The sequence below is a fragment of the Magnolia sinica genome, chromosome 9 (genome assembly GCF_029962835.1).
Source record: "Magnolia sinica isolate HGM2019 chromosome 9, MsV1, whole genome shotgun sequence".
NCBI lineage: Eukaryota > Viridiplantae > Streptophyta > Magnoliopsida > Magnoliales > Magnoliaceae > Magnolia > Magnolia sinica.
The window spans coordinates 70,771,608-70,797,702 of NC_080581.1; the positions used below are offsets into that span (position 1 = coordinate 70,771,608).

The window sequence follows — 26,095 nt, forward strand, 5'->3', positions numbered from 1 at the left end:
AAGCCGTCGACTCTCCATAACACTGCCTCACTCTCCTCGGCTACGAATTTGAAAAGGAAGAAGAGAAAATGCAAAATTGAAGGCACGTAATGACCAGGAGCGACGAGCTGCTCCCGGTCTCTCTTGATTTCTCTCTCTTCCCACTCTCTACTTATTTCTATCTCATTCTCTCCCTCACCCTCCCTCTCTCAATTGGGAAATGGGATGAAAAGAGCAAACCAACTTTTATAGCTCTAAATTTCAAGTTTAGTGGTTTCAAGTACATAACTATCTGGTGATTATCGGTTGGACTGATGGGGGTCGGACCGACAAACCACAACTTGTTCTCATAATTGGAATTTTTCACTATCTCGAGGTTCTATAATTCTTGCCTAGGTATTAAATGTGTTGATCATTTACCTAGAATGCTCAATTTGAAGCGATTTTGTGTGGATTCTCTCATATCAATCTTAACGTTGAATGAATCAGGAATTTGGGGTCCCGTAAGTGTTATTATTGATGGAGTTTTCCTCCTCAGGTCAGAGGAGATGAGGTGCGGTTCGGATGCCACAAACAGTGGAATTCCTGCACTGCTCGACCAGTCCTACAGCCTACTCGACCGGTCGAGTGAACAGTGCTCGACTAGTCCTGGGTCACTCGACTCAAAGTCCAACGAGCTCTGTGAACAGTGCTTGACCAGTCGAGGGTCGGCTCAACCAGTCGAGTGAATAGTGCTCGACCAGTCCTGTAACCTGCGCAACCAGTCCTGGATACGCAAATTTGAATCTGATTTTGTGCGGGATTTGGAATTTTGAGGCGGCTTTCGTAAGGGTGCGAAAGAGAGTTTCCTAAACTATAAATAGGAGCTCCCTAGGGCTTACTAGGGTATGCAAGAGGTAATGCAAGAGGGTTTCTTAAAGCTTTTCAAGATTTGTCAAAGGGTTTAAGGCTATCAAAGGTGTGAGAGAGAGAGAAAGGAAGCTTGTGGAAGGGAGGTTATGCTTGTAGAAGTGATCTACTATATCTTAGTGCTTCCACGTCCTCGTAAGCGGTGAGATCTCTCCGTTTTTCTTTTATTTTCTTATTGTTTATTCACTCCTGCGTGAGTGAAGAAGATTGTAACGTTCTACTTCATAGTGGATTGCTGATCTGGATAAGGTCCCGTGGTTTTTATCTCTTTGATGGTTTTTCACGTAAAAATCTCTTGTGTTGTGTGGTTTATGCTTTGATTTATTTCATTGCATTATTATTCCATAATTCTGGTTTGTTTCAGGAGGCTAGATCCTAAGCTTTTGTGCAAGACTCCCAACAAAGTGGTATCAAAGCTAAGTTCATTGAACGGGTAAGATCAGTTTTGAATTATGGAAGGTGGTTCATCAAGGATAATCAGTATCAATGGTTCTAACTGGACCATATGGAATGCCAAGATGGAAGACTTGCTTTATTGCAAGGACTTATATTCTCCAATTTTAGGCATATCAGTAAAATCCAAGGATATGTCTGATGATGATTGGAAGAAGATGGACCGGAAGGCGGTAGGGTTTATTAGACAATGGTTGGATGATTTCGTATTTCATCATGTGTCTACGGAGACCTCAACCGCTAGCCTATGGCTGAAATTTGGAAGGGCTGTATGAGAGGAAGATAGCTGGTAATAAGATTTTTCTGATAAGGCGACTTGTGAATCTCAAGTTCAAAGATGGTGGTTCTGTGGCCGAGCACATGAATGAGGTCAGCAATATAGTGAATCAGCTCTCCGCTATAAAGATGGTCCTGGATGATGAATTGCAAGCTTTGCTATTGCTTAATTTGTTGCCTAACACTTAAGAGACATTGGTGGTGTCTCTAAGTAAGTCCATGCCAGACGTAAAGATATCCATGGAACAGGTAACTAATTATCTCTTCAATGAGGAGACAAGGAGGAAGTCTTAGGGGTCTACTCAACAAGAAACCCTTGTGACACAGGAATGGGGGAGAGGAAAGAACAGGAAGGGCGGGAGGCTCGAGATAAATTAAGAGGCAAGTTGAGTACCATGAAGGATGTTGAATGCTGGAATTGTGGCAAGAATGGCCACTACAAGCATGAATGTCGTGGTAAGAAGAACGACAAGAAATGAAAAGGAAAGGAGAAGAAAGATGAATTAGATTCCACTATGGTCGCTTCAGATGGCGACGTTGTAGTTATTCTTTCAGTAGATCATGATGTTTGTCTCATGGCTACGAGTCAGGACACCAACTAGGTGATTGACTTGGGAGCTTCTTTTCATGCGACTCCACGCAAGGACTTCTTCACAAGCTACAAGTTAGGTGACATGGGACCGTGAAGATGGAAAATTCTGATGTATCGAAGATCGTAGGGGTCGGTGATATTTATGTGAAGACCGATGTGGGATGCACATTGGTTCTCAGGGATGTGAGGCATATCTCAAACATTCGCCTCAACTTGATGTTGACGAGAATGTTGGATGATGATGGCTATGAAAATTGGTTTGCTTGTGGGTGCTGGAAGTTCATCAAGGGTTCGTTGATCGCAGCCAGAGGAAAGAAGTGTTGCACCCTTTACAAGGTAAGTATCAGTGTGTGCAAGGGTGGGTTGAATACAGCAGAAGATTCAACTATTGACATGTGGCACAGGCGTCTAAGCCACATGAGTGAAAAAGGACTTCAGCTACTAGTGAGGAAGTAGCTACTTCCAAACGTGACAGATACACCTCTCAAAACCTGTATTGATTGTTTATCAGGGAAACAACATAGAGTTTCATTTATTAAAACTGTTTCTCTTGTTAATAAAGTGCATGCATTAGATTTGGTTTATCCTGATGTTTGTAGTCCTATGAGGACAAAAACCTTGGGTGTTACATTGTATTTTGTCACTTTTATAAATGATGCATCTGGAGGGTTTGGATTTATACTTTGAAATCCAAGGATGAGGTCTTTGGTGTGTTTAAATTGTTTCATGCTATGGTCGAGAGAGAGATAGATAGATCATTGAAGTGCATCTGCACTGAGAATGGTGGTGAATACATTAACGACTTTCATGAGTATTGTAAGTCCCTGGGTATACGGCATGAACAGGCGGTTCCCAAGACCCCCCAACATAATGGTGTGGCTGAGCGAATGAATCGCACCATTGTAAAGATAATCAGATGCATATTATCCCATGCGAAATTGTCCAAGATGCTCTGGGGAGAAGCAATGCACACGGTGGTGTATTTGATAAACAGGTCTCCATCAGCCCCGTTGAATGGAGAAGTACCTGAGAAGGTGTGAACTGAACAGAATCCATCGTACAGTCATCTCAGGGTGTTTGGATGTAGGGCATCTGTTCACATACTAAAGGACGAGAGGTCCAAGCTCGATATAAAGATCAGACAGTGTGTGTTCTTGGGGTACAGTGATGACAAGTTCGGTTACAGATTGTGGGATCTGACCGGGAAGAAGCTCGTCAGAAGCAGAGATGTGGTTTTCTTTGAAGATCAGTGTATAAAAGACATTGGTAAGCCAGAGAAGAACCAGCCTAGTTCAGGTGAGCTAGAGGACATGGATCCGATTATTCCTCCTGTGGTGCCTGATAACGGGGGAGTATAGCAAGGTGCAGAGGATGAAGGAGTTCATTCAGAAGATGGACCAGGGGAGCAGCCCCCACTTGATCCACCTGTTGAGCCATAGGTGAAGAGGTCATCTAGGGACAAACAACCGTCCAAGAGGTACTCGTCGCATGAGTATATTATGCTGACTAATGGAGGAGAGCCAGGAGATTATTCTGAGGCCCTATCCGACAAGCACAAGGAGGAGTGGTTAAAAGTTATGTAAATGGAGGTGGAATCCTTGCATAAGAATCACACCTATGATAAGGTGAAATTGCCTAAGGGCAAGAAAGCTTTGAGCAATAAGTGGGTGTTCAGAAAGAATGTTGAGCAGAAAAATTCACATACAAGGTTCAAGGCCAGACTAGTGGTGAAAATGTTTGGTTAGAGGAAATGCATAGACTTCGAGGAGATATTCTCACCAGTAGTGAAGATGACATTCATACGGGTATTGCTTGGGTTGGCGGCTAGCATGTATCTGGAGATAAAATAGTTAGATGTTAAAACTGTCTTTCTCCATGGTGACCTGAAAGAAGAGATCTACATGCACCAACCAGAGGGATTCGAAGTCAAGGGCAAAGAGCATATGATGTGTAGGCTGAGGAAGAGCTTGTATAGGTTGAAACAATCTCCACGGCAATGGTAGAAGAAGTTCAACTCGTTTATGTTAAAGTATAGGTATGACAGAACGGAGTCGGACCACCATGTGTTCACGCGCAAGTTCTCAGATGGTGATTTCTTAGTTCTACTGTTATACATTGATGACATGCTCATCATGGAAAAACACATCAAGAAGATCGATAGGCTGAAACAAGAGTTGGTCAAGTCGTTTGTGATGAAAGACTTGGGCCCGGCTAAACAGATCTTATGAGTGGAGATAACCCGTGACAGAAGCAGTAGGAAGCTTTGACAGTCATAAGAGCGGTATATTGAGAAAGTCCTAGAGCGGTTTAATATAAATGCAGCGAAGCTGGACAATACTCCACTAGATGATCACTTCAAATTGAGCGACAGACAGTGTCCTAAGACGAAAGCAGAGGTGGAAGGATGCAGAAGATACCCTACGAGTCAGCTGTAGGAGTTTGATGTATGTTATGGTGTGTACATGCCCAGACATAGCATATGCGGTTGGTGTTGTCGGCCGATATCTTTCCAATCCTGGTAAAGAACATTGGGGAATGGTGAAGTGGATACTGCAGTATCTAAGAGGTACATCCAGGTTGAACCTATGCTATGGTTACGATAAACCTGTGTTATAGGGCTACACAGATGCAGATATGACAGATGACACAAACTCCAGGAAGTCTATATCGAGGTTCATGTTCACGTTTGCAGGGGGAGCGGTTTCCTGGTATAGCAAGCTACAAAAGGTCGTATTATTGTCGACGAAAGGGGCCGAGTACATTGCAGTCATAGAGGCATGTAAAGAGATGCTTTGAATGAAGAGGTTCCTACAGGAACTTAGCCTGAAGCAGGAGCAACACGTGGTCTATTGTGATAGTCAAAGTGCTATACACTTGAGCAAGAATCCAAGTCAGCACTCCAAGTCGAAGCACATAGAGATTCGATATCACTGGATCAGGAATACTTTAGAATAGAAGGTGTTACAGCTTGAGAAGGTCCACACGGACGATAATAGGTCAGACATGATGACCAAGGCTTCACTTAAGGGCAAGTTTGAGGTTTGTATAGACCTGACTGGCTTGAATAAGGTGAATTCCTCCTGAGTCAGAAAGGGAGAGATTTGATGGGGTTTTCCTCCTTAGGTCAGAGGATATGAGGTGCGGTTAGGATGCCACAAACAGTGGAATCCCCACGCTACTTGACCAGTCCTGCAGCCTGCTCGACTGGTCGAGTGAACAGTGTTCGACTGGTCCTGGGTCACTCGACTTAAAGTTCAGTGAGCTCTGTGAACAGTGCTTGACCAATCGAGGGTCAGCTCGACCAGTCGAGTGAACAGTGCTTGACCAGTCCTGCAGCCTGCACGACCAGTTGTGGTTACGCAGATTTGACTCCGATTTTGTGTAAGATTTAGAATTTTGAGGCGGCTTTCGCAAGGGTGTGAAAGAGAGTTTCGTAAACTATAAATAGGAGGTCCCTAGGATTTTCTAGGGTATGCAAGAGGTAATGCAAGAGGGTTTTCTAAAGCTTTGCAAGGGTTTGCCAAAGGGTTTAAGGCTATCAAAGGTGTGAGAGAGAGAGAAAGTGAGAGAGGAAGCTCGTGGAAGGGAAATTATGCTCGTAGAGGTGATCTACTATATCTCAGCGCGTCCACGTCCTCGTAATCGGTGAGATATCTCTGTTTTTCTTTTATTATCTTATTGTTTATCCACTCCTGCGTGAGTGAAGAAGGTTGTAACATTCTACTTCACAGTGGATTGTTAATCTGGACGAGGTCCCGTGGTTTTTACCTCTTTGAGGGTTTTCCACGTAAAAATCTCTTATTTTGTGTGATTTATGCTTTGATTTATTTCATTGCATTATTATTCTATAATCATGATTTATTTCGGGAGGCTAGATCCTAAGGTTTTGTGCAAGGCCCCCAGCAATTATATTGTTTGTTTTGCCCCCTCACGGACTGCAATTGAGTCACATGCTCCTGGGTTAAGTTTCGACCTATAGCTTCTAAGCCTACGAGTTTACACGCACAAGAGCACACACGATTGTATATTTTAATAAAAAAAATTGGTGTCACCTAAGGACATCCAATACCTGAGTACTGGAGGGTTGGGGTGTTACAAATCCCTCACTTGGTAACATTAAATAATCAAAATATCCGCCAAAAATTAAATATAGCTCTTATGCATAATAAAATATATATTTCAATTTGAATCCTCCATTAGTGTAAGTATTTCAAAGTTTTATCAAAATACATGGTAGCTGCAACTTTGAACCAGTTATTCCTTAATGACAGAATCGAAGACATTATACACATAATCATATTTGTGTTATGAGTTCCCTTATATTACTCGCTTAGCATATTTAATGCCCATGTGCTTTATCTTGTTTCATGAATGATCTCAAGAGAAACTCTAATCTTGTTTCATGAATGATCCCGATAGAAACTCTAACTCTCTCAAGTAACAACACTACTTCTACGTACACATAAGTGAAATCTTTTCATTTTTCCCATTACTATTAAAACACTTGTCTTTAGACTGGATTTTATTAAGAGTTTTAATACTCAACACTCTATCTATAATGGTTAGTACTATTCATCTTATATGAGGTTATCTATTGTTTTTAGTGCCTAAACTTTTCACTTATCAATGACTTATTTTTACCCATTGAACCTGGACTTAGAAATTTTCTAATGTTGTGTTGGGTTTCCATCACTAGTGGAACTTTGAGTGAAGAGTTTTAATCACATCCATCCAATGGTGTCCCTACCACCTTTAACAGGTTTAGTGAAACGATCAACCATGTTATTACTTTACTTTACATATGAGATCATAATGAATGCATCTTGAATCAACTGTCTTACATAATCATATCTCATACTTACGTGACTAGACTTTTCATTATATGTGCCAATTGTAGGCTTTTGTCATAGTAGCTCCACTATCACAATGGAGTGAAACAGCTAGAATATGCTTCGCACAAATTGAGATTTCTAGTAGAAGGTCTCTTAACCACTCTGTCTATTTGCCTGTTATAGTTAGAGGCATAAATTTAGATTCCAACATCAAGTGCGTTATGCATATTTGTTTCTTAGAACCCCAATAGATAGTTGCACCTATCAAAGAGATTGCCCACATTATTGTGGACTTATTATCCTTTAGACTCGATATGTAACTTGCATTGGTATATCTTTCCAATACTACTAGAAATTATGAGTATAATAACTCTAGTTTTTTTGGTTTATTTAAAGTAACTAAAAATCTCATAAATAACCTTTCAATGTTCTACATTGGGATTATTAGTGAACCTGTTTAGTTTACTCGAAGTATGCCATATCTAGTATTGTGCATTGTATAACTTACATAATATTGCCTATATCACTAGCATACTCAAGTTGTGTAACTGTTCTTCCACCAATTTTCTTTTCAACTTGATATTTGGATCAAATTGGATGCTTGTCTCTCTTCCGATCAAGTTGTGTAATTGCTCTTCTGATCCCTTAGGAATGCTCAAATTTGTACAATCAGCTCAACTGGTCGAGAACTCGGCTCAGCTCGGCCTCGACAAATGACTAGAAGACCAATCAATTCGACGAGATCAATGGGATGGTCATTCATAACGACAAATCTCGCCGATGAGATGAGCCTGCTCCCTATGCCCCAAGCGCGGACAAACCAAGGAATTAGTCAGTCGACCAGCGGCGGTCAGTGCAGAAGTCCACCTTGAGTCGACCATGGAGGTCAGCTCGATCGATTAAGGGCTCAGTCCAGCTCGGCCTCGACCATCCCTCACATGATTTTAGGATCAACCACTTAGACACTTGTCACCTTTGCAAAACCCGCATAACGGTTGAAAAACATGCGCAGAGATTGCACTAAGATTGCACCTGTGACAGAGAACGCTTTCTAACTCCAATAATGATCCCTTTACACTATAAATAGGGGACCGTTAACAATGAATTGTACGAAAAATCTATCCCAAAAAACCCATCTATGCTATTAGACCCAAATACCTAACCTAACTTTGGCATCTAAGGGTCTATTGCTGTAGCTAAGGTTTCCTTTGTCTTCTTCATGGGCGCATTTGCATAAAAGTTCAATGGTTTGATAAAAGGGTGAACCAAGTTTCTGCATCAAAAGACTACATTGCATCGAACAACTTTTATTAAATGCCTGACCTAAGGGTACCATAATGTTTATTTCCCATCAGACCAGACAGAGAAAACACCAATAATAGCTTGATCCAAAACTTTCATCCTCATGGTGAGTTCTTAATGGTCTTTCACCCCTGTTCCATGTCGTGGTATACGAGTTATGGATCTACTTTATTTTTTACGCCCATGGTCTAAAATAAGTTTACAAAAAAGATGAATGGACTGGATATGCAACCAATGCATTAAGGGTGGGCTCTACGTTAATGACCTTTCCTGACGTGGATGGGATCGTGCTTGTCCAATGAATGTACAGGGCCTCTAAAAAGCGACTGTACTGCATGGCTTTCCTCACATGATCCATCTATTTCTCTGTCACTTCCCTGTAGAAGCCCGAAAATGATGCGTATACAAAGTGCTCAAGTGGACCCCACCACAGGAATCAGCGGTTAAAATCCCACCGTGATAGTTAATTACCATCCAACCTGCTAAATAAGGTAAAATAGACCCGGATGAAGGTAAAACACAAATATCAGGTTGATCCAAAGCTTCAGTGGCCCCCAAAAAGTTATCAACGGTAGATATTTAATCCCAACTGTGTGGTCCACTTGATCCTTATCCGTGGCTCTTTTTTTGGCTTATACCCTAAATCGATACGATAAAAATGTATGGACAGTGTGGATAAAATCAATACATCACGGTGGCCCCTCAGAGGCCCTGTCCATGAGTAGCTAGGGACCGCCGTGTGTCACCCAATCCGCGTCGTTCGGCTACTGACAGGTTGAGTAGCGAGACTTCTTAATGAAGTGACGTCGTCAAGTTATGTGGGTCCCACTATGATGTATGTTTTGTATCCATACCGTCCATCTATTTGGAGAGACCATTTTAGTGAAAGATCCTGAGAATGAGTTAGATCCAAGGCTCTGGTGAAACCCATCAAAGAAAACAGTGGAGAGAGTGACGCCCACCATTAAAAACTTATAAGAGCCACAAAAGTTTTTTATCAAGCTGATATTTGTTTTTTCCCGTATTTAATGTCTGTTTTAAGTTATGAACAGGTTGGATCTCAAATAAACATCACGTTGAACCTTAGGAAGGTTTCAAGGTGTCACTCTCTCCACTAATTTCTTTGGTGGGATCTATATAGCTTTGCATCTGCCTTATTCTTTGGATAATGCCCTAAAATGATACCTAATGCCCTGAAATGATATCTCCTGATGGATGAACGGTGTGGATATAATACCTACATCATGGTGGGACCCACGTAACTTGGTGACGTCACTTCAGTAGCGAGTTTCATAATGAGGTCTGTGTTATATCTAAACCGTCCATCTATTTGGTGAGCTCATATTATGGCTTGAGAGGAAAAATAAATTAGATCTAACCATCAAGTGGACCACACTGTAAAAGGTAGTGGGGAATTGAACGTCTACCATTGAAACCCTTTTAGGGGTTACAGAAGTTTTGGATCATTATGAAATTTATTTTTCCTCTTCATCCAGGTCTTTGTGACCCTATGAATGAACTTTAATCGGGAGGATTTCTCACGAACATCACAGTGGGCCCCCTAAAGGTTTCTAATGGTTGACGCTCATTCAAAACTGTTTCGTGTAATGTGGACACTTGAGATTTGGATACACCTCATTTTTCGTCTCATATCATAAAATAACGTGGAAAAATATATGGACCGCATGGATGAAAAGCAGACATCATGGAGGGCCCACAGACCACCGTCCATCCGCCATTGGCGGGTGGTCAGGGGGTACCCAGTCCGTTTACGTGAAAGAATGGGTATTTTCGTCCTCAAAATTCACTGTCAGTACGGGCAGGCCTAAGTTGCGAACCAAAGTTAGTATTGTTTCATAAAACCAGCTAGATAAAGGGTGGGGTCCACAATCCCAAATTTCTCTCTAAAATAAGTTCACAAAAAGGACGAATGGAATCGTGCTTGTCTCTGTCTATGAATGGACAGGGGCTTTAAGAAGCAACTGTACTGCATGGCTTTTATCCTATGGTCCATCTTATTCTCTGTCATTTCACCGTACAAGCCCACAAATGACGCGTATACAAAATGCTCAAGTGGACCCCACCAAAGGAATCAGCCGCTAAAATCCCACCGTGATAGTTAATTGCCATCCAACCTGCTAAATAAGGTAAGATAGACCCGGAAGAAGGTAAAACACAAATATCAGGTTATCCAAAACTTTAATGCCCCCAAAAAGTTATCAACGGTAGATATTTAATTCCTACTGTGTGGTCCACTTGATCCTTATCCATGGCTTTTTTTTTTTTTTTGGTTTATACCCTAAATAGATATTAAAAAAAATGGATGGACGGTATGGATAAAATCAATATATCACAGTGACCCCTCAGGGTCCCTATCCATGAGTAGCTAGGGACGGCGGTGTGTCACCCAATCCGCGTCCTTCGACCACAAAGCAATCGGATTAGCTACTGACAGGTTTATGTGGGTCCCACCAAGACGTATGTTTTGTAGTCATACCGTTCATCCATTTGTTGAGGCCACTTTAGTGAAAGATCCAAAGAATGAGCCACATCGAAAGCTCTAGTGAAACCCACCAAAAAAAAAAAATGGAGAAAGTGATGCCACCATTCAAAACTTTTAAAGCCATTACAATTTTTTATTAAGCTTATATTTGCTTTTTCTCATATTTAATGCCTGTTTTAAGTTATGAACACGTTGGATCTCAAATAAACATCACGGTGAACCTTAGGAAAGTATTAAAGTGTCACTCTCTCCACTATTTTCTTTGGCGGGATCTACATAACTTTGCATCTGCCTGATTCTTTAGATAATGCCCTAAAATAATATCTCCAAGTGGATGAACGGTGTGGATACAATAAATACATCATGGTGGGACCCACGTAACTTGGTGACGTCACTTTAGTAGCCAATCCGCGTGCGATCACACTGCCGACTTTTCTAAAGCAGTGGGCCCACTCATAATGGTCAGCAGGTGTACAGGTACAACCGCCACGGGCTGCAGACTTCCCCAAGCAGTGGTGCCCACGCATTAGGTAACGGTGTGCGAAAGCCATCGGCTGGCAGACTTTCCGGAGGAAACGGAGCAGCGCGTGGGGGCCACTTATTCGATTGCAGGTGTACGACAGCCATGTGCTGGGAAGCGGATTTCCTGCAAAAGCCTTTCGCATGAAATTCCTGAGCGCGGATGCTGGGTGGGGCCCACTGAAATGTACGTGAGAAATCCATTCCGTCCATCCATTTTTTGAACTTGTCTTAGTACATTTTATAAAAAATTAGATGGATACAACACTAAGTAGGTCACACGAGAGGGAATATTGTGGAGAGAAATTTCTACCGTTGAAACTTTCCTGGGCTCCGCCTTGATGTTTATATGCTATCCAAACTGTTTAAAAGGTCATTCCCAATGGGATGAAGTGAAAGAGCCAAAAGAATAGCCTGATACAAAACTTTGATGGCCATAAAAATGCTTCAATGGTGCTCACTGAATGACCACTGTTTCCTTTTGTATGACCGACGTGAGCGTTGGATACACCTCATTTTTCGTTTCACATCCTAAATGGATCTCATAAAACGTATGGACGGTGTGGATTTCCCAAAAACATTTCTGTGGGCCCCACCCAGCATCCTTGCGCAGGAAAAAATCCTTGTCGCATGTGCTGGGGGAGCGTTTTCGGTGCCGCCCCGGCCACACCTATCACGGTGCAGCGCTGAATGTGGGCCTAACTTGATGTAAGTATTGCATATCAACGCCGTCCATCGGTTTTTTCATGTCATTTTAGTCTGTAAAACGAAAAATGAAACAGATCCAAATCTCAGGTGAACCATACCATAGAAAAAATTATAGATTAAAATTCCACCATTAAAACTCCATAAAGCTCATCTTAATGTTTTGGTAATGATTATTTGCCATCTGATCTGTTGATAAGGTCACGTAATCATAAATAAGGGAAAAATCAAATATCAACTTGATCCAAAACCTTTGTGGGTTATAAGATGTTTTTAATTATCAATCACCACTATTTCCTATTACGTGGTCCACCTGAGAGTTAATCTACTTTATATTTGGGACCATATTATAAAATAATCTGATAAATATAAATAGGATGAATGACGTGGATATAGAATACATATATCTAAGTGGGCCCCACGGTCAGGGATGCACCGTGTTAGTGAGGCCGCGGCATCACCTAATCGGCTCCCATGGGTTGGTCCTGGATTTCATGTCCGAGGATTCCGCGGGTCTATTTCGATGGACGCGGATTGAATACTGACACTGTCAGTAACGGAAGATTGGCCGGTGTACACACGTACGAAGACAAGCACTGACGCTCCTCAGCTCCGAGTTGTACGAACGGTTCAAAGGAGATCAAAGTTACATGCCCCTACTGATGTATTTATTATATCTACACCGTTCATCTAATTTTAGAGATCATTTTAAAGCACTGTACAAAAAACGAATTATACCCAAGGATTATATGGACCACACCACAAATAACAGAGGAGATAATGATTTTCACCGTTAAAAAATTTATACGGCCATCATAACGTTTATTTTCCATCCAATATATTCATTGGGGCAAAAATACCTTAATGAAGAGGAAAAATAAATTTTATATTTATCCAAAACTTTCATTACCCAAAAAAATGTTTAATGGTTTTAGGTGTGCTCCATTTGGTAGTAACCAAAGCGGATTGGCTAGTGTACCGCGTAGAAGTAAGCCAGTTCTATGAGTCTGATCACAAGGTATGTGTTTTATCTAAGCTGTAAATTTATTTGGCTAGCTTGTCTTAAAGCTTGAGACTAGAAATAAGGTAGATCTAACTATTAAGTGGACCACATTGCAAAAAGTAGTGGGAGATTGAACGTCTATCATTAAAACTCTTTTTTGAGGTTACATAAGTTTTGTACCAATATGAAATTTGTTTCGCCTCTTAATACAAATCCTATGAACAGTTTTGATGGAAAATAAATGTCATGATGGCCCTATGAATTGTTTAACGGTGAAAATCATTATCTCTGTTACCATTTGTAGTGTGGTCCAAATAATCTTTGGATATGAATTCATTTTTTGAATAATGATCTAAAATGATCTCTAAAAATAGATGAACGAGGTAGATATAATAAATACATTACTGTGGGGCCATGTAACTTTGATCTCCTTTTGAACTGTTAGTAGAACTCGAGCTCGTGGAGCGTCACTGATCGTCTTCGACCGACATCGTACCTACAACTGTTATACAGCTGGTGTGAGGTACACCAGCTAATCCGCTTCCCCCTCGATCCAGGTCCGTGAGGTTAGATGGAAAATAGACATTTCACTGGAAGCTAAGAATTTTTTAACGGTGGTCGCTCAGTCATCACTGTTTTCCTATGGTGCGGTCCACCTAAGATTTGGATCTGTATAAATTTTTGCACATGCCCTATAATATTATAATACAAGATTGATGGACGGATAGGTTTAAAAACATATATCATTGTGGGGCCACAGAGCACCGTCTAAGTAGCGACATGGCAAGTTGGCAACTGGCTTTGTCTGCACGCAGTCCGCCTCCTATGTCGGCGAGCATCATATCCACCGTTAAAATACTCCTAAGGTCCAACTTTACTGTTTATTAGACATCCAATCTGTTGATTAGGTCATACTAGCCTAAATGCAAGTGAAAAAAAAAAAAGATCAGCTTGATCCAAAACTTTTATGAACCTTAAAAAGTTTTTAATAATTGATGTTCATTCAACACTGTTGAATGTAATGTGGTCTACTTGACATTGGGACATACCCCATTTTTAGTCTCATACGTTAAAATGATATAGAAAAATAGATGAATGGCATGGATGAAACACATATACCATGTTGGGGCCATAGATCACCAACCACTCGCCAGTGGCTACTCCCCTGCCACCCGCCAATGGCTGGTGGCCGGTGATCTGTGGGCCCTACCATGTTGTATTTGTTTCATCCATGCCGTTCATCTATTTTTCCAGATCATTTTATGATATAATGCCAAAAATGAGGTATATCCCAATCTAAATTGGACCACATTATAGGAAAAAGTGTTGAATGAGCGTTGACTGTTAAAAATCTTTTGGGGCTATAAAAGTTTTGAGTCAAGCTGATTTTTGTTTTTTCCCATCATCTAGGCCTGTATAACCTAATCAACAGATTAGATGTCAAATAAACAGTACAGTGAGCCTTACGAAGATTTTAATGGTGGATATCCAATCAATATTGTTTTCCTTTGGTGTAGTCAACCTGATATTTATATTCCTCTCATTTTTAAAATCAATCCCTAAAATGATCCGTAAAAATGGATTAACAGAATGAATGAAACACATATATAATGGTGGAGCCCACGGAGCACTGACCACCACCCCAGGGGGACTAGCCAATCCGTTTCCGGGTCCTGCAAGCGAACGCGAATCGGTGCGACACCGGATACAGCTAGGTGGGCGCGGCCTGACCGTGTGGCCCACCTCGGTGTATGCGTTTTATATCCATGCCATCCATCCGTTTTGCCAGCTCATTTTAATTACATGGTACCAAAAATAAAGCAGATACATGTCGAAGGTGGACCATACCACAAGAAACCGTGGTGATTGAACGTCCACCGTTGAAAACTTCCAAGGGTCTACCGCAATGTTTATTTGCCATCCAACCCGTGGTCAAGGTCAGACCGAGAGAAAACACAAATATCAGCTTGATCTAAATATTTAATATCGTGCAATGAAATGCGCCGCCAAAACTGACGGATGGTGTGGATATTTAATGTAACTCCTTTAGTTTTGACCCAAAGCTGTGGAGCCCACCACGATGTCGGTGAGCCATCCATTCCGTCCATCAGTTTTGTCAGCGCATGTTTGGATGTTAGCCGAAAACTTAGATAGATCCAAAACGCAAGTGGGCCATACCACAGGAAACAGTAAGGATTGAACGGTTACCATTGAAACCTTCGTGTGTTTCGTAAAATATTTTAATCGTATTAGGTGAGAATCACTTTATGAAGGGGTTGGATCGGATGGCATATAAACATCTCGGTGGGCCGAGGAAGGTTCCAGGTTGTTTCCGTCCATACCGTTGATGTGGTGTGGGCCACTTGTATTTGGGGATTTGCTTAATTTCAGTCGAGCCGGCGAAAGAAAACGGTTTTTTTCTTGGCAAAGAGAGAGAGAGAGAGAGCGAGAGAGAGAGATGGAAGGGAAGCCCGCCCACCTCGGCTACCACATGCCTGCAGAGTGGGAACCCCATTCACACTGCTGGATGGGTTGGCCTGTAAGTCTCTCTTCTTCTTCTTCTTCTCCTTCTCTCTCTACATGTTCTTTGTTTTTGGATTCATTTTCATTTGGATATATATATATATATATATATATATATATATATATATATTTGGATTCCTTTTCATTTTGGATTCCTTTATATATATATATATATATATATATATATATATTTGGATTCCAACACTACTGGATTCCTTTTCATTTGGATATATATATATATATATATATATATATATATATATATATATATATATATATATGTTTTTGGATTCCTTTTCATTTGGATATATATATGGTACTAGGAAGTCGATCTCATGGGAACTTCCTATGAGGTTGAGATGTGTGGGCCCCACCGTGATGCGTGTGAACATCAACACCGTGCGTTTGATGGGTCCCCTTTAAATTATGGGATATTCCAAAAATCAGCCGTATAAGGAACTCAGGTGGGCCATACCATCTAAAATCATGTGAAGACATGCCTAAAACATATAGAAGCACTTGGTGGGGACTACCTAAAATTTGGATGCATCTGAAACTTGGTCTGACCCCTCCTCGAAGTGGGACACACAGAATGGATGGGCTGGATTTGTGAACCACATCTCGGTGGGCTCAACAAATGATTATGAATGTTTTAATGGGAGGGTAACCCCTCTCGACTTTTGTATGTGGTGTGGCCCACACAAGTCATTGATTGACTTGATTTTTAAGCCCGTGGCCCACCATGGAATGTTGCATCTGATTGATGGGGTAAATGTTCTACACGCATCACGGTGGGCCCACACATATCAACCTCATGGGAAGTTCTCATGAGGTCGACTGCATAGAACCATTTCCCATATATATATATATGGGTCATGGGGTGCCGCATCACGAACACGTGAGAAGGTGTGCAGCTGAGCATCACTCTCTCTCTCTATATATAGACACACATGATGTGCTGTAATGGCCCTTACATAAAGGTAATGGTGGCAACCGTCACATGTTATAGGGTCGCAATGGCTGTTATGTTAAAAATGATCCGTAATGGCTGTTACAGCTCTTGCAACAGCCCATTATGCCTCTGATAATGGCCCATTATGCCTCTGGTAATGGCCCATTACAGGGCAGATACAGGTGTTTTTTTTTTATTATATATATATATATATATATATATATATATATATATATATATAAAGTAAGAAAGGAGACTGTAATGGCCGTTACAGCCCATATCGTAGAGGTAATGGTCATGGCCACCATTACTGTTATAGAATACCATGTGTGTGTGTGTGTGGGAAAAAAGGTTCTATGAGCTTGACCTCATGGGAGCTTCCCATAAGGTCGAGTTTTGTGGGCTCCACACCACTGTAATGTGTCTTGTACATTCACACCTTGCATTAGATGCACCCTTCCATGGTGAGCCATGGGCCTAAAAATCAGGCCAATCCATGGCTTAGGTGGGCCACGCCATAGACACAGTTGAGAGTGGATGCCCACCCATTGAAACCTGCTTGATTGTTTGTAGGGTCCGCTGAAATGCGGTTCAGGCATCCAACCATCCATTGTGTGTGCTCCACTTGAATGAGGGGTCACACTAAATTTCAGGCCATACATTGTGTGTTCCATTGAGATGTGGTTTGAAGACTCAGGTGGCCCCAAGTGGTTTTAGATGTGATTTCAGATTGGGTGGCCCAACTGAGTTTCGGATATGGCTGATTTTTGAGACATTCCCATAAACCAAAAGGGACCCACCAAATGCACGGTGTGGATGTCCAAGACATATCATGGTTGTGAGCCTCATGGGAAGATCTCATAATGTCGACCTCATAGAAGATCTCATAATGCATGGTCTTTCTTGAATTTTTTCTTTTAAAATTTTCTGGAATTTCTATGCCTTGATATGCTTTGATTATTGGATGCCACAGCATTTAAATGCCATTTTCTATCAAAAGACATGTTTTGTTATAATGGGTCTTTCTTGGAATTTCACCTTCTATTGAAGATTTCATGACTTGATATGCTCCCTGTACTGTGTTTGAGTGATGGGAATGCTATGTTCTATTGAAAGACATTCTTTCCTGTGATGGATCTTTCTCAAAATTTCACTTCCTTTTGGATTGCTTATGCCTTCACATGCTTTGATTATGGATATTTATATATGAATTGAATGCAATTTTATGTAAGAAAAAGACATATTTTAAGCTCAAGGTGGGCTTGGTCTTACTGTTACAGATGCATGAGACTTGCCTATGCAGGCTGCTATATGTAGTGTGTGGGAGCCCCTATCATGTAACTGGGATCTATCATGATCTAAAGAATCTTTCCAGTCTACAGATATCCTAGAAGTTCTACGAATCTAAAAATCTCAGAATTGAAGGAGGAGCGCAACCCCTCCCCCCGCCCCCCGCCGCCCCCCCCCCTCAAATTCAAATATCCGTGAACTTCTGTGGCATGATATGCTTCAAGTTTGATGTTTGAGTGATGGGAATCCCTTCTTCTTTCCAAATAACAATTTTCGAATGACGGGTTGTTCTTCAATTCTCATTTTTTAAAACTTCTTTTTAATGCCTTCGCATACTATGAGTATGGTGCTTGAATATTTGAATCCCATGTTTATATCAAAAGACAGTTTCTGATGATGAGTCTTTTGATGAAATTTCATTTTTGAAATTTTAATATTTTGTCTTGATATGTTTTAAGCATGAGTTTTGAGTGATGGGAATGCCTCATTCAAATCAAAAGATGCATTTTCTGACGACGGGTCTTTCTCGAATTTTCAGTTTCTTTTGAAGTTTCTATGCCTTGATATGTTTTGTTTATTGACCTTTGGGTTTTTGAATGGCATTTTCTATTGAAAGACATTTTTTTGGGTGTGCGGTCTATCTTGAACTTTTTAAAGCATGACTTTTGAGTGATGGGAATGCCCTGTTCAAATCAAAAGACACGTTTTCTGATGACGGGTCTTTCTTGAATTTTCAGTTCCTTTTGAAATTTCTATGCCCTGATATGTTTTGGTTATTGCCATTTGGGTATTTGAATGGCATGTTCTATTGAAAGACATCTTTTTCGGTGTTTGGTCTATCTTGAACTTTAATTTTCCTTTGAGACTTTTATGCCTTGATATGCTTCCAAGTATGATTTTGAGTGACGGGAATTCCTTTTTGTATTGAAGGACATGGTTTTTGATGATGGGTTGCTCTTGAATTTCTTTCTTTATGCATCTTTATGCCTTCATATGCTCTAGGTATGATGTTCGAGTATTCGAATGCCATGTGTTATCAAACCATATGCGTATGACCTATTTTTTCCGTGAATTTGGTGGTTTAAGGCAACTTGTGCAATGCCATTAAATGGGCGTTTTTCCATGGATCTAGGCCCTAGGAAGCTTGCATTTTGTGTATCATAAACTAGATCACCTATAGAAGTCATGGGTAGTGTTTTGTAGTGTTTATAGGAATGCTAGTGAAGTGGTCTCTCGTTGTTGTCAATCTTTTAATCTTTGAGATAGTTTAATGGTTCGATTATTCTATATTTTCTACCATCCATGATTTGAATTCAAATATCCTTCATTTTCCCTATGGAACAAGAAAAGAATGTTTCTCCTTCTGCAGTTAATATAGTTTAAGTAGATTAGGTTCTGGTTTTAACTACAGGTGTTTTTCTATCTATGTTTCTCTTATATTTTTCAAAGGATACGGGGTCCTTTCTCTTAACTTTATTTTCTAACAGGGTGCATCTGAATGGTCCATGGAACTGCCTTGCAACAATCCATTCCCATATAGCAGAAATGATCAAAGTAGATGTCGCACCATTTTAATTTCATAATGACATTCCAAGTCCGAAATGCAAAATTCATGCATTACAAGTCGTAGATGAAACAATTGTAAATTCAATTCATAGGCTAGTCCATTATGAGTGTTGTGGGGTTTGCACTGCATTGCTGTTTGGATTTGGGCAGAGTGGTGTCCTGGCTAGTAGTCGTGGACAACCATATGTGGGGTTGGCCCTGCATTGCTGTTTGGATTCGGACAAAGTTGTGTCCTGGCTAGTAGTCGTGGACAGCCATACATGTCCACTGTTTGTCAACTCCCTTGTGCACAGGAACTGATGCACTTTTGGACAAGTATTCCTGGATATTTGATTGTTAGACCATGGATTGGGTGTTTCTAGTGGAGGGCTGGAAGTCCGGAAATAGTTGTCAATGAAACTTTGTGGTTTCAGTCCACATGAGGATCCATGCATATACATGACATGTTCCAACTTCCAATGTGTTGCTTCTGTGATCCTCCAAGTTAAATGATCCCAAATGTGCATGGGTGCCACCATCAATTGTCAAGCACTTTTAAAAATGCGGCACATGCATTAGTGTAAATGTGCCATCATCCATTTGTTTAAGTTCCCCACGTGTCACAATCTATCCAGTCCATGTTTCAAGGTGTTTGACAAACAAGGGATGTAACAACCAGTCAGCAGTAGCATGTCCATGACCAACTAACTAGCCCTGAGTCATGACAACATGCCATGGATTGCTAGTCACGACACAACTTTTCCTAAATCCAAACAGGCCCGAGCCCCTAAGAGATTTTCTTTGCATTCCCATGTTGTGGAGTCCTTTTTTTTTTTTTCCCCTTTAAATATTCAAGCTTCTTTTTATATTGGTCGGATATTTATTGTCGAGATTCATTTGAAACACAGGAACGCCGAGATAACTGGCGAGATAATGCAGTGCCTGCACAACATGTATTTGCTAAAGTAGCATCTGCAATTTCGAAGTTTGAGTCTGTAAGCGTGTGCGCCAGTGCTGCCCAGGTCAGTGGAATATAAAGTAATTCGTGCTTCTTTTTGCATTAACTCTTTAACAGAATCCAAGAAGTGGGTTTGGAAAGGAAATCACCCCATTTGAGGAAAACCATGGATAAATAAATCCTTGAAAATGAATCCTAAAAAATCGTTTGTTTTAGTTTCTGTGATTACCAGAGAAATGTGGAATGTCAGTGGTCCAAAGTGAATTCTGTCTCGCAAAAAGTGTGGAAATGGGGATTATCTTTTTTTTTTTTTCTTCTTTTTTTCAGAGGAAAAGGAAACACCCTTTTTTTGAGGAAAACAGTTTTCCATAGGTTAACTTTTTTACTTCAATTGGTAGAAAAAGTCAGATCTGCGGAAAACGTTTTCTTATCCGTGTTTACTTTTTGGTTCCACCAATCCAAACAGGTCCTTAGGTTTTAATTGGAAGGAACGATGCAAATTTTTTAATGCAATAAGTATGATTGGTTTTTTTTTACTTTGATTTACTTGCTATCTATTCGCATACATGCTCTAGTGGAAGAATGCACGCTCTCAGCTGCCAAAACATGTCAGGGTGGTGGAGATGAGTTTGAATGATTCCTGGTTTCGTGACACTGGACCCACTGTAAGCTTCCCCACCCCCTGGTTTAAGCTACTCTTGCGAGTTGTGATTCTCTTAATATCAGTGAATAATCTTGTTTGATGTTTAAATTTTTTATTTTATTTTGTTTTATGTAGTTCGTTGTAGGGGACAAAAAGGCAGCATCACTTTCAGGCTATCCAGAACATAAGGTTGCTGGAATTGATTGGAATTTTAATAGCTGGGGTGGTATGGGCTTTGGATTATGGAAGTCTTATGTTACTTTTCTGCATCCATCCGTCCATCTGTCCATCTATCTATTCATGTGTCTTATCTGTATGTGGATGCATACTAGTGTAGAGATGCTATTATGGTGTTGTGATGTGGCCCCCACTGCATGGATTGGCTACAAGCCAAAAGTTATTGTGATCGGACAACACTGAGAATGCAATTGTTGTGAGTGTTTCCCATTGGATGTGGCACGATTATTTTTATCCGCTGATGGTCCTGATCCATGTGTACAATATGTACATTTTAGTATGCTTTTCATTGAAATTCATGAACATGCTTGTCATAATAGCATTCCTCTACATATAAACACGCTTCTTCCATCCACGTGCATCTTCATGTATGCACACATGCTTCAAAGTGCATGGGCGTTTGTACATTATGTATCATATCTACTTCAGTGCCCATGCTTTTGTATTATATGAAGTGACTGGCTTTAGGGCTTCTGAAAATAGAAATTCATATTTCAAATACATATGATCTGCCTTTCATGCCTATATATCATGTATCATCTCCACTTTCTAGTTGCTGGGCTCCACTCTTTCCAAGTGATTTGTAGTTGTTGCATGTATTAATTATGGTCTAGGACTTTGGTCTACATAAAAACTATCAAACATCTGCATATTGCTCAGCTACCTCATTTCATTAAGACAGTACATTCTACTGATTGATCCGAGCTCCATGATCTGCAATAAGAAATACTCAATAAGTAGGATGGCTTCTTCTTTTTCTTCTTCTTCACTTGTTTCTACTAATCGATCTCAGCTCCATCTTCTACGAAATACTTTATGGAGTATGAAGGCTTCTATGCAGGACAATTAATCACCCCCTATGAGGAGTCTCGAACAAAAGACCTGCCGCTCTAATACCACTTTGATGCAGGAGAATTAACCATTTGCTTTAAAAGCTCGAACTGTTAGAGCATGGCGAATCAATCCCTTTATCTCATAGCCCAGGCCCCACATTGCATGGGTTAGGACCTTGGCCAAACCCCCCTCATGGGCCCCAAATCACATGGGTACCGCCTTACATGAGCCACCAACCTCACACGAGCCACCCGCCTCACATGGGCCGCCCACCTTGAGTGTGTCCCCACATCCCACAGGCTACCCCACTCGAGGCCAGTGTGAAAATGCCCCTGCATTAGCTTCTTTTCCTCTTTTTATTCTTATTCTTATTCTTACCAAAAACTCATTTGGTTGTGTTTGTACCAAGAAACTTGTTTCATTTCATTTTTAAATTTCTGATTTAATCACTTTTGAGCATGTAAGCTCTTCTTCTTTTTTGTCTTCTTCTTGTGATGGGTTAGTAGGCCAGCTTATCTGGCAGGCCCCATCATGAACTGGCCATGGTTGGAAAACCGGGGGAATCTTACTGTTCAATAAAACAGGGTCCAAAAGGGTGTTGTGAAGTTGTTTCCTAAAACTGATTGATTAAGATTATCAGATTCACCTTATTTATGGACCATGGCCACTTCATGGAGGGCCCCAGTGGACGAGCAGTCTCAATCTTGTACACATCTGCCACAAGTCCCCATTGGAATGTGTTTACTAAGGCGTCTGATAAATGATGTGCAATTTGCATTCCTCCTATAACATTTAATTTGGTAAATTATTGTACATTTGCATGTTTTGCATGATCAAGAGAAACAAAAAATTTATGTCGGTTTCTTTGGAAATTCAGGAGTAAAGGAAGGTTGCTACAAGGACTGGAGTCTTGATGATCTTGTTGCCCAGAAGGTCTACTTTATGGTTCAATTTTATATTCTTAATATAGTTTGACTTCTTCATGAGCAAGGCTATTGTGCTAGTGGTTCATAGAGTCCTGTGACATCTGCACCAAATCATCTCTATTATACACTTCACATTTGTATATGGTGATCAAGACCATTGATTTGGTGCACCACCACGTGGATGTCCCCAAAACCATGGTGATCAGTGGCTTGAAAAGGGATGGTAACTCAATAAATGAGCAATGGTTCAAATTCAATGGGTCAAACTTGCAATGCTTGGATGATTGGATTTGTCCAATTACTACTATTTTTGGCCAATACCATCGACGTGGTGGCCCTTCAGATCAACAGTCCTAATCTCTGCACATGTTTGCCTTACATCCTTGGGGATGGCTTTTCAAAGAACTTCTATGAAGGACTTGTCTAGTAGCCTTTGTCTTCCTTCTTTTTTGTAGTGAAGCTAACATTTCCTTCTGCATTGGCCTTTTTATTTTTTTAGATTATAGATATCGAGAGACTTCCTAGGTTTAAAAATTGTATCATCCTTGAAGGTGGAAGCATACATGTAGATGGAGAAGGTAAAGTTACTACTCATCTTTTTATTTTTAATGTATAATGATATCTATTATAAAAGGAAAAGATGATACATTATAGGATGGGAATGAAGGTTCAATACATAATGATGAGCTAGAAGATCCGTGGACCAATAGGGATCAATCAACAAACATGATCGAGCTAAAAATGCAAACTTTTGTCTTGACAATGCCTCTGTACTCATCGCAAGTGAACGGCAGTCTCCATGGCTTCAGGCTGATGTGCCTTGTTGGGCCACGCAATGGCCTGCAAACCCCAGCTTCCAAGATCCTGCATGAGAAGAAGATGATGTTCAATTTTCCCTCGTATTCTGGTCCTCCTCGTGCAACACCAATTGCCAATTTCTGCAAGCTCCACCGCTTTCTTCCCCAAGAACAGCTAACAACCTTAACTTAGCAGCCTTCGAATTTTTTGATAACTCCATTTGGGCAGGAATTTTTACTTGAAAATATCAGCTGTTTTTTTTTCTTCCCAAAGTTCCAAAAGGATTGCATACTTAACAATAGCCCACGACCTTGTACCCTTATTATGAACAGGGCTTTCACCAGCTTCTTAAGATATCTGTCATTATTATGAACAGATTTTAAAACATTGATGTAGCTTCAGATAACACCTTAAATGAGGGCCTGTGTTTTGAGCCCATTTCCAGATTCTTAAATCGTCTCTACCTGTGCATAAAACAGTTGTTACAGCTTGCCTAAAGGATTTAGGAATTCTTTCATCTCCCCATCTTTTAGGTTCCTGTGGATTTTAAACTCCACACGACTTTTCTTCATATGAGGTCATAGCAGGCCTTGATCAACATAATTTCTTGGGAAGCCACTCTGTAAAGATGAGCGAATGTGATCTTTGAAGCTTTGTTATCTAGCCAAACATACTCTCAAAATCATACCCTTCTCCCTTGAACTTGAACATAGGACTTTCTTATTTTCTTTGCTGCACACATGGTGATTTTATTTGGCATGGAAGCCCTTATCATTGCCACTGTTACTAATAAGATTTTGTATTTCAAGGCAATGTATTAAAAGGGTATTTGAGGTTTATACCTCAAGCTACATTGTATTTGAGGTTTATTTCATGCTTTAGGGCCTGCTTGGATTCGTGGAAAAATAAATAAATAGAGGAAGGTGGTTTTTCTTGGGAAATGCCACTTTGAGAAATAGTGAGACAGGAAAAGCTATTTACCTCGATTGCTTTTCAACAATTTTTTTTTTCTTCATTTCCAAATATGTTATTTGGAAAAAAAGGAATTTTTCATGAAAAGTTTTCTCTAAGATGGAAGTTGACACATGTATTGAAGATGGATTGTGGCGCGTTTCACATTGTCACACGTGACATGTTGGCATGTGTGGGATGCTTGAAGATGGATGGGGGCACATGAGGCATATTGACATGTGTGGCACATGTGGAGTGCTTAAAGATGGATGGCTGCACATATGACACATGTGACATAATAGCACGTGGTACATTTGCACACGTGGGGTGGTTGAAGATGAGGGTGGCACATGTGGCACATTGGGGCATGTTGACACAATTGAAGATGGGTGGTTGTTCATGTTGCACATGTGGCACATTGGCACGCATATGGTGCTTTACGATGGATTGTGGCACATTGGCACATTAGGGGTACTTAAATGGATGTTTGCATATGTGGGGCACTTGAAGGTGGTTGGTGGCACATGTTGCAATTGTCGCACACTGGCACACTGTACACGCTGCACATCTAAAGTGCTTGAAGATGGACGGCAACCATGTGGCTCAATAGCATGTGGCGCATGTAGGGTGTTTGAAGATAACGGTAGCACATGTTGCATGTGGTACATTGGGTTGTGTGGCACATTGAAATGTAGCTCACTAAAAGATGGTGGATGGCGCATGTCGTACATGTGGCACATGGCATATCCATGGACTATGGTGCTCTAAGATGGATGGTGGTCCATGCTGCACATGTGGCACATTGTTATATGTGGCACATTGGTACATGTGGCACATTGGTACATGTGGGGTGCTTAAAGATAGATGGTTTCCCATGCAGGCACTTAGAGGATGGGCAATGGCACATGTGACTACCATATGGGGTGCTTCATAAAAAAATGGGGTCATTTCCCTCAATTTCTTGGAAATGACATTTCCTTAGTCTAGGTCAGGAAATGAAAAAGGGCATTTTTTTTTTCTTCAGGAAATGAGAGGAATGGAAATGGTGTTTCCATGAAATTTAAAAAGAAGAAGAAGAAAAAAAAACAACAGAAATGCCATTCTCATGGAAATAATGTCTTCTCAATTTATCTTTCAGAAAAAAAAAATGATTTCAATGAATCCAAACAGGCCCTTAATGTATTTGAAAGGAAAAACAAAATATTGACCTAGTGATATTGCTTGTTCAATGAAACTTGAGCACACAAAAGATTTATGGTTCCTTCTTTTGTCCATCTTCATTATGCACCACACTATGGTGCAACTTGCGACAAGCTTCCATTGGTAATGAAAGAGGGGAGGCATTGTTTTTAATCTTAGTCAATG

The 26,095-nt window shown here is 40.6% G+C and overlaps 1 protein-coding gene across 6 annotated transcripts in view; it reads left to right on the plus strand.

Moving 5' to 3' along the window:
* The first annotated feature begins 15,408 nt into the window (after nucleotides 1-15,408).
* LOC131255629 (agmatine deiminase) overlaps nucleotides 15,409-26,095 on the plus strand; it is a 41,327-nt gene continuing 30,640 nt past the window's right edge. For 2 of the 6 annotated variants that reach the window (XR_009176211.1, XR_009176212.1), the window contains exons 1-6: nucleotides 15,409-15,612; nucleotides 20,292-20,405; nucleotides 20,917-21,006; nucleotides 21,120-21,210; nucleotides 22,933-22,988; nucleotides 23,481-23,559. Coding sequence is in view for 2 of the 6 variants with exons in the window: in XM_058256390.1 (XP_058112373.1) it covers nucleotides 15,421-15,612; nucleotides 20,292-20,405; nucleotides 20,917-21,006; nucleotides 21,120-21,210; nucleotides 22,933-22,988; nucleotides 23,481-23,559 (622 nt within the window). In the remaining 4 variants the exon portion in view is untranslated. The remainder of the gene's footprint in view (nucleotides 15,613-20,291; nucleotides 20,406-20,916; nucleotides 21,007-21,119; nucleotides 21,211-22,932; nucleotides 22,989-23,480; nucleotides 23,560-26,095) is intronic. The other 4 variants (XR_009176209.1, XM_058256390.1, XR_009176210.1 and 1 more) reach the window with 3 other exon arrangements.